Source organism: Sylvia atricapilla, chromosome 8, assembly GCF_009819655.1.
Source record: "Sylvia atricapilla isolate bSylAtr1 chromosome 8, bSylAtr1.pri, whole genome shotgun sequence".
Classification (NCBI taxonomy): domain Eukaryota; kingdom Metazoa; phylum Chordata; class Aves; order Passeriformes; family Sylviidae; genus Sylvia; species Sylvia atricapilla.
Genome location: NC_089147.1, coordinates 14316571 through 14328040, shown reverse-complemented (window position 1 = coordinate 14328040; position 11470 = coordinate 14316571). Strand labels below are relative to the sequence as shown.

At 59.2% G+C, this 11470-nt stretch overlaps 2 protein-coding genes across 3 annotated transcripts; one reads left to right on the top strand and one right to left on the bottom strand.

Annotated features, from left to right (window-relative positions):
• The first annotated feature begins 692 nt into the window (after positions 1-692).
• SFRP5 (secreted frizzled related protein 5) lies at positions 693-3217 on the top strand. Its single transcript, XM_066323751.1, has 3 exons — positions 693-1287; positions 1961-2038; positions 2443-3217. Exons 1-3 carry the CDS (start codon positions 756-758, stop codon positions 2781-2783), a joined length of 951 nt encoding a protein of 316 aa, XP_066179848.1. The 5' UTR covers positions 693-755; the 3' UTR covers positions 2784-3217.
• Positions 3218-6288: 3071 nt separating this feature from the next.
• Positions 6289-11229, bottom strand: ZFYVE27 (zinc finger FYVE-type containing 27). 2 transcript variants are annotated; one of them, XM_066323749.1, is made up of 12 exons: positions 10927-11229; positions 10777-10847; positions 10520-10706; positions 10254-10349; positions 9971-10083; positions 9139-9269; positions 8753-8824; positions 8567-8587; positions 8233-8377; positions 7885-7931; positions 7326-7407; positions 6289-7103 (listed from the first exon to the last, which is right to left on the bottom strand). In XM_066323749.1, exons 1-12 carry the CDS (start codon positions 11121-11123, stop codon positions 7039-7041), a joined length of 1227 nt encoding a protein of 408 aa, XP_066179846.1. In that variant the 5' UTR covers positions 11124-11229; the 3' UTR covers positions 6289-7038. The 2 variants fall into 2 exon arrangements, with proteins under 2 accessions (XP_066179846.1, XP_066179847.1); XM_066323750.1 differs by lacking the exon at positions 8567-8587.
• Positions 11230-11470: the final 241 nt, after the last annotated feature.

The window sequence follows — 11470 nt, the reverse complement described above, 5'->3', positions numbered from 1 at the left end:
AGTGCTGGCAGAGCCTGGGTGCAAGCCCTTTGCTGGAAGGTGTAATCCCAGCTATGCCTGTGCCAGCAGACCATGGACTGCCCAAGGTGCATGCTGGAAACTATCCATGAGGAGTAAGGACCTCATGCCCATAGCATCTCCTCATTGATGGCACACCTGGGTACAGCAGTCCTCCCAAGGCTGCAGCATAAAGCATCCGAGGTATCCTCCTCCTTAAACCCCAGCACCCCAAGCATATTGTCTTGGGAGAAAAAAGCGGGGAGTGGAGTGGCACAGGGTAGGAACCAGGGTCCCCTGCCCCATGACACAGCATGCCTCTGGGGTGTCAGGTGGGATGGGGGCAGCGTGACTGGTGAATAACAGGGGCAACTTGTGGCCACAACGCATCGTCATGAGACAGGCGAGCCAGTCCTTCTGGAAAGCATCACCCTAGGGGCACACAGAGCCAGGGTGGGCTGGGGGGATGCACGCAGGGCGGCTCCCCGAGAGGGCGAGGGGCATGGAGCACCACGGGCCGGGGAAGGGAGGGAGGGAGGTGGCAGCGATGTGGGCAGACTAGGGGGAGCCGGGGGCCAGCCCCGGGGGGCCAGCCCCGGGGGGCCCGGCAGGCAGAGCAGATTGGCTGCCGGCGAGGTCTCCAGCCTCCTTAGAAAGGGCAGCGAGCGTGGGAGGCGCTAAGGGAGCAGGCAGGGTGCCGAGCCGCGCTCCCGTCCCGCTCGGCAGCCGCGGCCGGCAGCGGCAGGCGGACAGCGGCGATGCCGCAGGCGGGCAGCCACCCGTGGTCCCGGGGCACGGCGCTGCTGGCCCTGGCGCTGGCGCTGGCAGGGTCCCTGGGCGGCGGGCAGCACTACGATTACTACGGGTGGCAGCCCGATAGCCTGCCCCACGGGCGCTTCTACGGGCGGGAGCCGCAGTGCCTCGACATCCCGCCCGACATGCAGCTCTGCCGCGACGTGGGCTACAAGCGCATGCGGCTGCCCAACCTGCTGGAGCACGACACCATGGCCGAAGCCAAGCAGCAGGCTGGCAGCTGGGTGCCTCTGCTCGCCAAGCAGTGCCACACTGACACCCAGCTCTTCCTCTGCTCCCTCTTCGCCCCGGTGTGCCTTGACCGGCCCGTCTACCCATGCCGCTCCCTCTGTGAGGTGGTACGTGACTCCTGTGCCCCTGTCATGGAGTCCTACGGCTTCCCCTGGCCTGAGATGCTGCACTGTGGCAAGTTCCCCTCTGACCACGAGCTCTGCATTGCCGTCCAGTTCGGGAACAGCAAAGCCACACCGCCACCAGGTAAGTGGGAAGGGTACTGTAATGGGAATGTACGTGGGGCCCCTGCACAGCCATCCCTTCACCCCTCAAAGCACAGCCCAGGACACTGGTGTTGGCCAAGGACTTTCTGTCTGCAAAAGGGCAGGAGTGGGCACAGTATCAGCTGTGTCTGGGCAGCACTCATTGCCCAGGGGCACTGGACTCCCAGCTGCCTGCACAGAACTGTCACGGAATAAGGAAGAACATGGGATGAGGTGGGAGCCACTGGCAGATCCACCGCAGTGCTATGTCCCTCTCCTCCCACTGCACCCCATGTCAGCAGCACGAGAGCATGCTGCACCTTCGGGTGTCACACTGCTGCTGCAGGGTGCTCCCGCAGGCAGGAGAGAGGACATCGCCTAAAGGCAGCCTAGGGTAAGAATGAGGGCTGGAACAGCCTTTAGGCTGAGGCCAGCCTTACTGTTGCTGTGCTTCAAAGTGCCACCATCTGATGGGAAGTGTCCCCATATCTCTTCCCCTCCTGGGGATGACCCTGGCCAGCAAGGTGCTCTGTGCCTCCCCACAGTAACCCAGCACAACTCCTTAAGGAGCAGAGGAGCTGCTGGGGTTCTCCCAAGCATGTCCCCGAGGAGCTGGCCCAGGGAACAAGTACCAGCAGCAGGAAGCTGACACAGTAACTGGTCTCTCACTGCAGTGTCCAAGATCTGCACCCAGTGTGAAATGGAGCACAAGGCAGACGGCATGATGGAGCAGATGTGCTCCAGTGACTTTGGTGAGTACTGGGGTCTTCTTCCCAGCCCTCTCTGGACAAGGGTCTGTCTCCCCTAGGTCTGAGAGCTAGGGTGGGAGTTGGCCAGAGGGTGGGGTTGTATGGGAACAGCCTCACGTGGACCCCTGAGCCATTCCCTTGGACCCTTCATGCATGGCATGGGTGCACCACAGAAGACATTGGTGGGGGTTAGGCAGAATGGGACATTTGGGAGGGTGGTTGGAGGCCTCTGCTGGACCCCTCCCCAACAACCCCTTTCCCCTCCCCACACAGTAACCTCCCCAAAGACCCAACCAAGGGATGGGCTGCACCCTGTCCTGCACAGGTGCCTGGCCTAGACCCTCCCCTTGCCAGCCCCCCAGCAGTGCTCCCTTCCCCTGACCGTGCCCCACGGCCACCCCACACAGTGGTGAAAATGCGCATCAAGGAGATGACAGAGGAGAACGGGGAGCGGCGGCTGGTGGCTGCCCAGAAGAAGAAGGTGCTGAAACTGGGCCCACTGAAGCGCAAGGACACCAAGAAGATGGTGCTACACATGAGGAATGTGGGTGCCTGCCCCTGCCCTCAGCTTGATAGCCTCAGTGGCAGCTTCCTGGTCATGGGCCGCAAGGTGGGTGGCCGCCTGCTCCTCCTGGCTATCTACCCCTGGCAGAAGCACAACAAAGAGATGAAGTTTGCAGTCAAGTTCATGTTCTCCTACCCTTGCCCGCTCTACCACCCCCTGCTCTATGGGGCTGGGCAGCACTAGGGCTTTGCCCACCCTGCCATTTCCCAGAACTCCTGCACTAGCCCATCATCCCATCCCCGGCCTCCCTGGCTGCACCCCAGGACCTCAGCTCTACTCACCTCAACTCCTCAGTTGTGCCTCAGAACCCAGCTCTACACCTGCAGGATTCCCTGCTGTTTTCTGGGAGCCCTGACCCACAGCCAGGACCTTTGCCTCTTCCTGACAACCCTGTTCTGCTCCAAGGACGCCCACCCCTGCCCAGGAGCTTAGTATGGACTCAGGACCCTTGTTCTGCATGCTTGTGGGCCCTGGTCTGCACTGGAGACCCTTGTGTACTCCCAGGTTCCCCACCCATAAGCCCAGAGACCCTTGCTTTCATTTAGGATCCATGCTTGGCCCTTTTGGCTGCCGGGGACCCCTACCCTGCACCCATGTCCTTTGCCCAGCTCCCTGGCTATCCAGAAAAAAAAAAAAGGGGAAAAAATATCAAATATTATTAGAAGGAATGTTCAGAGCTTGACTCCTGAGCACACTTCCATAGGAATAAACACTGTCAATTACATTTTATTGCAAAACTTAAAAAGCATAAATAAAACCCCATCTCCCACAGCCTAAGTTTATCTGTAGCCCTTTGTATTCTGTGTCATTAGCATCTTCCCAGAGTGTTCAGACATACATAGTCATAGTGCTCATTGCTCCAAGTGCTTTCTCTAGAAAAAAAAAAAAGTAGCTCCTCTGCCTCCCACCATCAGCTGCGTGAGCAAGCTGACCCCTCCCAGCCTCTCACAGTAAAAATCTCATTGCAGACACCCTCACAAACACACCCACAGCTCTTGGGGTACTACATAGCCCCCTCCCCAATGTTACAGCTGCTCCACCGCCCCCACTAACTCCTGAGCCCTCTGCACACCAGTCCCCTGCACAGCCAGCACAAGCCAGACACCCCCATCATCAAATGCCAAGTCCAGTTCTTCTCCAAATTTCCATGTGAAGGAGTTTATGGGCCCACAGCCAAGAGGAGCGTTTAGGCTGCCTGCCCCATAGGAGGTCCCACAGTGGTGGGATGTAGAGCCTGCAGCAAGGGAGGCCCAAGCTGAACCTCCTCTCCACGGTCGTGTTGCCAGCCACCGAATGCTGGCGCCCGCTCTGCACAGAAAAGGAGCCGGCACCAAACGTCACACAAACTGTCAGCCTTTAGGTGGCCTCTAGGGACAAGCAGCACAAGGAACCCGGTGTCTGTGCCAATAGGCAGATGAAAAAGGTCCGTTTTAGTACATATGCAATACTACTGCTCATCTGCCCCGCATTTACAATTCAAAACAACCACAGTGGAACCCGAGGCGATGGCGGGAGGCGGCGGCCGAGGCTGCCCAGAAAAACGGGGAGGCCTCAGCCGAGCCTGGAGCCGAGAGACGGAATCCACACAGCCGCGAACGAGCGACCAGCCCCTCAGCGCACGGCAATTCATGCAGCGAATGCACAAAGTAGCGAAAGGCTGCGCCTGCAGGCGGCCGCGGGACGGCCCCAAATGCACGAAGACAAGAAGCGGAGGCGGAGCAGGACGTGAGCGGCGAGCGCCCGGGGTCGCAGAGGACACGGAAAGAACAGAAACAAACAGAGAATCAAAGCACAGAAACAAAAAAAGGAAACCACCAGAGAAACAAACAAAAACAACCAGAGAAACAAACAGAAACAGAGCAACAACCAGAGCTGCCGGGAAGGGGCAGCAGCGAGCACGGATCGAAAAATGCACCGCGGCCACGGAGACGGGGGCGGGGAGACAGCGGAGAGGCGCGCCGCGGAGGATACGCGCCACGCCGCCAAGCATGAAAGTGCGCGCTACGCCGCGTGGGATGGAAATACGCCGCGCGTGGTAGGCTCGTAGTATGAGAATACGCGCCGCGCCGCGGAAGACACGCGCCAAAGTGCGCACGCGGGAGGAGGCGCGGCCGCGGGGGAGCGCCCAGACTGGGAGTTTCAAAAAGGGCTCAAGGACGAGACAACCCTGAGCCACCAATTTCAGCTGACCGAAAAGCGGTCAGACGGCTGTGGGCGCTGCTATTGCGCAGACGGGGGATCCATCGGACGGGACAAAAGGAAATTGCCAACTTTTATTACTACGGCGTACGAAACAACACAAGAGTACACGTACAAAATGCCTTTTCCATCGAAAGGCGGGACGACTTGGGGCAGTTTTTGTGAGCAGCGGACACAAAATCGCTACCGACACGGTCTTTTATTAGAACTTCCTTACAAAAATTACAATCTGCTTAAGGCACCGCGGCGCCTGCGGCAACTGGCCCGCCACCCGCTCCCCGCGGGCTCCAGAGACCTCTGGGTCAGTACCTCCTGTGCCTGCAGGTCCGTTCCTATGCCCTCTACCCACGAACGATGGGAAAGCTTCCTTTGAATCCCGTTTCAGGTCTTGAAAAGACTATTAAAAAACGTTAGATCCACTTGGAAACTGCTTTCAAACAATCCAAGCCATGTGAAGACGCGGCCGCACCGGGAATCGGGAAGAAGAAAAAAAAAAAAAAAGCCAGGAGCCGGGGTCTGTGTGCTGCGCCTGTGTGCAGTGGTTCCGGCGGGACACGGTGTCCCCGGGCGCCGATGAGTTTGATCCCGCAGAAAGCTCCGGGCACCGCTCGGTTCGCAGCCCCGTGCGGAACGCACCAGCTCTGCAGGCGGCAGCAAGCGCAGCACGTTTCCTGCTCCCAGCTCCTCCCCGCAGCTGACGCTTCCAATCCGCTCCCTCCCGGGCTCCGCGGCCTTTCCAACAGCCTCCCCGGCTCTGCCGGGCCCGGCCCTGCATCGGTCCCCCGCTCCGCGGAGCTCCGTCCGCTCCGGGGCCACTGAGGGCGGGCGGGGAGACAGCGGAAGAGCCGCACCGCGAAATATGAAACTACGCGGAAGCTTTTCTGTCGTTCGTGGGTCGAGGGAACAGAAACGGACCTGCAGACACAGGAAATACTGACCCAGAGGTCTCTGGAGCTGTCTGGGGTCTGGCAACTTCTCAGCCTGGTGGGTGTCACAGCCTGGTAGGAACTGGCCCCCCAGATTCCCTGGCTTGGGGGAAGCTGCAGCTGGCTGGCAGGGACCCAGGCTTCGGCCGTTCCCAGCTGCACAGCAACCAGGGTCACATTCCTGGGATAGCTGGGCGCTTTGCTTTTCACACAAGGAAAGGTCATCCTTGTGCACACAGGCAGCTGGAGGGACCACAGCCCGGGGAGGGCAGAGGAAGGGGCAGCTGCGGGAGGCAGAGGAAGCTCAGTTGCTCCTGTCAGAGCTGAGGTGCTCCCTGGCTCCAGCCCAGCAGGATACAGCCCTGGCACAGCTGACAGGCAGCTGCACACAGTTCTGAGCAGTGGGCAAACAGGACTAACAGCAGGACAGAAGATGGGAATTCCAGTAAAGCATGGAGAGCTGCTGGCACAGGAGCACCTGCAGGACAGCAGGGCCAAGGCCACAGAGGTGTTAGAGTGACCTAGACTGAGACAGCTTTCACTGGGATGACACGAGAGCCAGCTGAGGACAAAAGATTTATTGATCATTCTTTATATGCAATTATATATTAATCTGTAGTAGAAAGCAGCAGTCACTAAGTGCACAGAGCAGCACCAACTCCTGCCTTTTCTCACACTGAAGATCCAGCCACACAGCCCAAACCAAACTCATTCTCTTTCCTCCTCCAGGCTACAGCCAAATTCGGCGGCAAAAGACTAAACCTGCACACAGTCAGGCTGAGGAGCACAGGAGTGACTAGCAAAGTCTCAGCTGAGCCAGGATGAAGAACCTAGTCTAGACCCCAAGGGATGCAGGAGGAGCTTTGACTTGATCCCAAAAATACAGTCACTTACAGCACAGTGCTGGGAAAGGTAGGGACAGAGCTCTGAGATTGTTCTGCCCCACCCAGGAGGTGAAGGCAGGACCAAGAATAGAACAGATGGCTCTTCCATCACTGAGCCAGACCAAAGGGCCTGGGCAAGCACGTGGCAGGGCACAGCAAGTGCCAGAGAGCACCCAGGGCTTGGAGCAGCTGCAAGGATGTGGCACAGCCATGGGCAGTGCTTCACCACAGGGACCCAGCTGGTGCATGGCAAGGAGAGCTGGTCCATCCAGCCTGGCAGCAGCAGGAGGAGCACAAGTGCGAGCATCCTCTGGCAGGGGAATGCCACACTGGGATCCAAACAGTTCAGGCTCCCAGTGGCAAGGGTGCCTGCCCACTATCCCCAGTCTCAGGCAGTGCAGGACACAGGAGCTGGCTGGGCCTGTTTTATCACTTGATGAGCACCTGGTTGCAGAGAGCGCACACGAACACTGTCTCCTTCTGAGCCTCTGGGGCTGGAAAAGAAAGCAAATATCAGAGATGATCCGCCTTTCCCAGCATGGGCTAGGGACCCTAGCCACAAAGCTGCTTTGAGAGCTGCAAATTCACCACTGCTCTGTCCCGAGCTAGGCTGTGCTGGGCATGTCCTGTCTACCCTCCCCCCCAGGGCTGGGGCAAATGCCTGGGCAGGCATAACGGATGGAAGCAGGAGCTCTCCCCTCCACCCTTCAACTCACCCGTGGCTCCCATCACGGCCTTGGGGACTTTGAAGGAACAACACCTGGAGCAGAAGCTGTTCCCACAGTTACTGCAGCTCCGCTGTGGAGAAAGATGGAGGTGAACCCCAGATGTAGATCAGACTAACCCAGGAGCAAGCGAAGGGGGCCAAAAGTCTATACCACCTCCTGAGAGCTGCCCACAGTCTGTGTGCCAAGCATCACATATAGGGCTCAGATAAGGCAACAGGTCATTCCCACTAGCATTCCCATACTCTCCTTCACTAGAAAGGCCACAGCAAATGGACTAAACCAGGGCAAAGAGCATGTACCTTCTACAGCAACACGTGGGTTTGGCATGAGGCAGCTTCCAAAGGAGTAAATGGACAAATGCTCCACAACACAAGGGATCCCTGGTGCCATTAGGCATGTGACAACACCCAGCATTTAGCTGAGGTCATTTGGGCTATGACCGAGACCAGACACCTGAGTTGCTGGAGAAAGCTGGGGCAAGCCAGACATGAGCAACACCTCTGCCCCAGGTACAAACAGCAAGCTGAGGCAGAAGGCAAAGACTCACCCTCTTCTTGAGCACAGAGAAGGTGGCTGCACAGCCTGTGCAGTTCCCTGGAAGAAAGAGAGCAGAGGTCAGGCACAGCTCTGCTGCCTGGGGCTGCAAGTGGCACAAGAACATTCATAGCTGTTGTAAAGGCTCAGCTCAGAGATGACATTGCTGCACCTTTCCATCCTTGCCCTTCCTAGGAGTGCTGGGAGCATTCTCTCCATGGAGCAGAAAAGGTCACTGGAGGTGTCACCACAGCCTAGCAGGTAGCACACCACTCTCTCCACTCCAGACCCATGGTCACTGGAAGCAGCACACACCCCACACTGCTGAGCTCCCCCAAGAAGCACCTGCTCCCAAACTCACCAAAGTTGTTGCTGGGGTAGCGCTTGCGCAGGCGCTCAGTCAGCCGTGACACCTTGCTGCGGATCACCTCATTTTTGCTCATAAAACCATTGTCTGGGAGGCTGAGGTCAAAATCTGCTGAGCACTGAGAGCTCTCATCGTCCTCCTGCAGAGAGCAGAGCCAGCTGAGCACAGAGGAGTGGCTGGGGGCACACTGAGAGCTGCAGGGCAGCGCACACCAGAGGGGGGCACTCAACAAGCCAGGTGCTCCACCTGGCATTTCGACAGGCCACTGGCACACCAGGCAAAGCTCCAGCTAGGAGGAGATCCCACACCCTGGCGTGGCAGTACTCACCATGACCAGCAGCTGGTTCTCCTTCTCCCGCAGCATGGGACAGAGAGGAGAGTGAGTACACACGGAGTCAAAGGCACCCAGCCCCAAAGTCACTCTCCCTGAGCACCCAGTTCACCCAACAAGGTCCTTGTCCCTTTCCCACCTCAGCTGCCCTGCAGGCACAGCCCACCCCAACCAGCCTCAAACCTCAATAGCATCTTTGAACTCTTCATCAGGTTCTGCCTCCTCTGCTTCCTCCACACTGCCAGGGGTAAGGTCCTACAAGAGATTAACAAAGCTAGTCCTGCTGTTCCCCTGCCTCAGTTCAAAGGTTTCTGAGCAGGTTCCAGGACAGTGCCCCAGGCAGCCACACAGATGGCACAAGTGTCAGAACAGAAGGTGAGGTAAGCACCTGCGTCCTCAGACTACATCCTTACATGTGGCAAAAGGACTGAGCCAAGTGCCCAGGGCAGAGAGCAGCATCCCAGTAACTCAGGAGTGGCTCACATGCTTCCAGCAAAGATAGCAGCTGGAAAAAGTTTGTGTGTAGAGGGACACAGGTACGGTCAGACCCAACTCTGCCCCTGTCTCACCTCTGCACTGGTGGGGGTGGGGGTCCGATCTGGGGCAGCAGCTGGTGGCAGGGGTTCAGCAGGTTCTGGAGTGTTCTCGAGGGGTTTGGAGCCCACACTCTGTTCGATGGAGGCCTTGAGCTCCCTTATCACTGGTTAAGAGGGGAATACAGCTGAAGTAGAGTGGCATTTCCCTACTCCCAGCCACATCACACAAAAGCCAGCTGCAACACCTGACCTCCAGGGCTCAAAATGGGGCATTGACACATCCTTCACTCATCAGATGTCCTGAGCACTCTTCTGCTCACATATCAAAGTTAAGACAGAAAACAACCCCCCACCACTTGCCCCAGCACAAGACAGGGAATGGCAGCAGACATCATCACAGCTCAGATATATCCAACACTCCTCCAGCACAAGCAACAGAAGAGGGCTCCTCTCCCTTCCAATAGCACGTTTTCAAGCCTGTGTCATATACTGCCACAGGCACTGAATGTGTTTGAAATCCTGAAGAGCAGGGTCAGGGATCAAGAGGGGTGGAGAGGCTCACACATAGCCTGCACTGACAGACCCTGGTTTGTCACACCACAGAGAAGAGAAGGAAACAGCACCTGGATTAGGACACGCATCAGGAGAGACTCTCACCTCCAACAGCTGAGGCCTGGGACCACACCACCCACCCTGGGCTGCTGAGCGCCACCCCTAGGACACCATTGGCTTCAGGGGGGTTCAGGGTCTATGGCAGAGCCTGACATGGAACATGTGAAGGAGAGGTACAGGGCAGAATCCCTGGCTTCAGAGAGTTTTTTCCCCAACCCATCCCACGCAGGGGACTTCCAGCCAGGTCTCATACCTTGGTAGAACTGAGTGTTGCCCAGAAAGAGGGTGCTGTTGAGGATGGCCAGGACCCAGCAGAGGGGCAGCAAGTAGAGGACACAGACAGTGCCCAGTAGCACCCCATAAAACCTGTGGAAAGCAGGAAGATACAGTGGTCAAGTCAAAGCAACTCACTCAACAGCATGAAATTCCTTCCTTCGCCTGGTGTTCCAACTGTTCTCTCCAAGTACCAAAAAAGTACCGCAAGCCTGGCTGAACCCCCCTCCCCACCACAGTGTGCCTGACCCAGTACTACTCACTGGGAAGAGACAGTGGGGTTCTCCCAGTAGAGCACACGGTACACTGCCTCACAGCTGCAGCACATCCCGCTCAGAAACCCTTCCAGCTGGATCAGGCTGCAAATGAGACAGTCACAAAAAAAACCCCAAAAACACAGCCCCTCATTCCCCACGTTCACACGGATTACAGTAGCCAAACTTGGCATGAGCCCCCCACAGCCTCCAAGAAGGCTTTCCGGCTGCAGAGGCGCCCACAGTCCCACCGCTGGGAGGCCGCAGGGACTCACAAGCTCTTGACCTGGGCGATGGCCTCCTGCCGCGAGAGCTGCACCTTGCGCAGGTCCTCCCTGCGGATGCTGTGGTACCTCCTGCGCACCAGCTCCGGCTCCGAGGGCCGGGCCCGGCACGTCTCTTGCAGGTAACCCAGCAGGGCCGGCACCGCGACCAGCAGGGCGAGCACCGAGTACCAGGCAGCTGGAAGAGGGGGGACAGCGTCAGCCCGGAGGGTCCGGGAAGGGGCCCAGCCCTGACCCCCGACACGCACCTTGCCCGAGGGTGAGCAGGAGGAAGTTGAGGCCGAGGCAGACCAGGAGAGAGCACACAGGCCGCTGCCACCTACCGAGAGAAGGGAAGGCAAGGGACATGAGACCCCAGGGACGGTCTCGGTCTCGATCTCGGCCCAGCCCGCACCTACCGGAGGAGGGAGCGGACACCCTCGGCAGCGTCCCGCAGCGGCTCCAGGTACAGCTCCAGCCGCCGGTAGCTCCGCACCAGCTCCAGGAGGTCGAAAGCAGCGGCGGCCTTGGGCGGCGACGGCTCCGGCGGGGCCTCACCAGCTCCCGTCGCCCCTTCGGGGCCGCCTGCCGCCCCGTCCCGCTCCGCCGCCTGCATGCCGGGCCCGGGAGCGGAAGCGGAGCGGCGCCGCGGCTCTCGGCTCGACACCGCCGCGCGCTGCCGTGACGCGGCCGGGCGCGCCGTGAGCTCCGCGCGCGGCCAATGGCAGCGTCCCGCGGGGAACGGGCCGCTCCCGGCGCCGCCTCCGCGCTCCGGGGCCCGCCCCGCTGTGCCCGCGCTGGGTGCCGGCCGCCTGCGGGCCGCTCTGGGAGTGAGGCTGCAGGCGGGGGCTCGGTGGGCCCGGTCTAGACAGGGGGATCGGCCCCGGCCCGCGGCTGCTCAGCGTCCGATCCCCATTCGGGTGTGCTCTGGTGTAGGGCTCAGTCACAGCCTGGATCCGGCCC

Bases quoted from the DNA above. Each gene is read 5' to 3' on its own strand.
- SFRP5 (XM_066323751.1), top strand. From the start codon at position 756: ATGCCGCAGGCGGGCAGCCACCCGTGGTCCCGGGGCACGGCGCTGCTG. The intron at 1,288-1,960 runs GTAAGTGGGAAG...CTCTCACTGCAG, and splicing joins CAAAGCCACACCGCCACCAG to TGTCCAAGATCTGCACCCAG. The intron at 2,039-2,442 runs GTGAGTACTGGG...CACCCCACACAG, and splicing joins GATGTGCTCCAGTGACTTTG to TGGTGAAAATGCGCATCAAG.
- ZFYVE27 (XM_066323749.1), bottom strand. From the start codon at position 11,123: ATGCAGGCGGCGGAGCGGGACGGGGCGGCAGGCGGCCCCGAAGGGGCG. The intron at 10,848-10,926 runs GTAGGTGCGGGC...TTCTCTCGGTAG, and splicing joins GGTGTCCGCTCCCTCCTCCG to GTGGCAGCGGCCTGTGTGCT. The intron at 9,270-9,970 runs GTATGAGACCTG...CCTCTTAACCAG, and splicing joins CAACACTCAGTTCTACCAAG to TGATAAGGGAGCTCAAGGCC.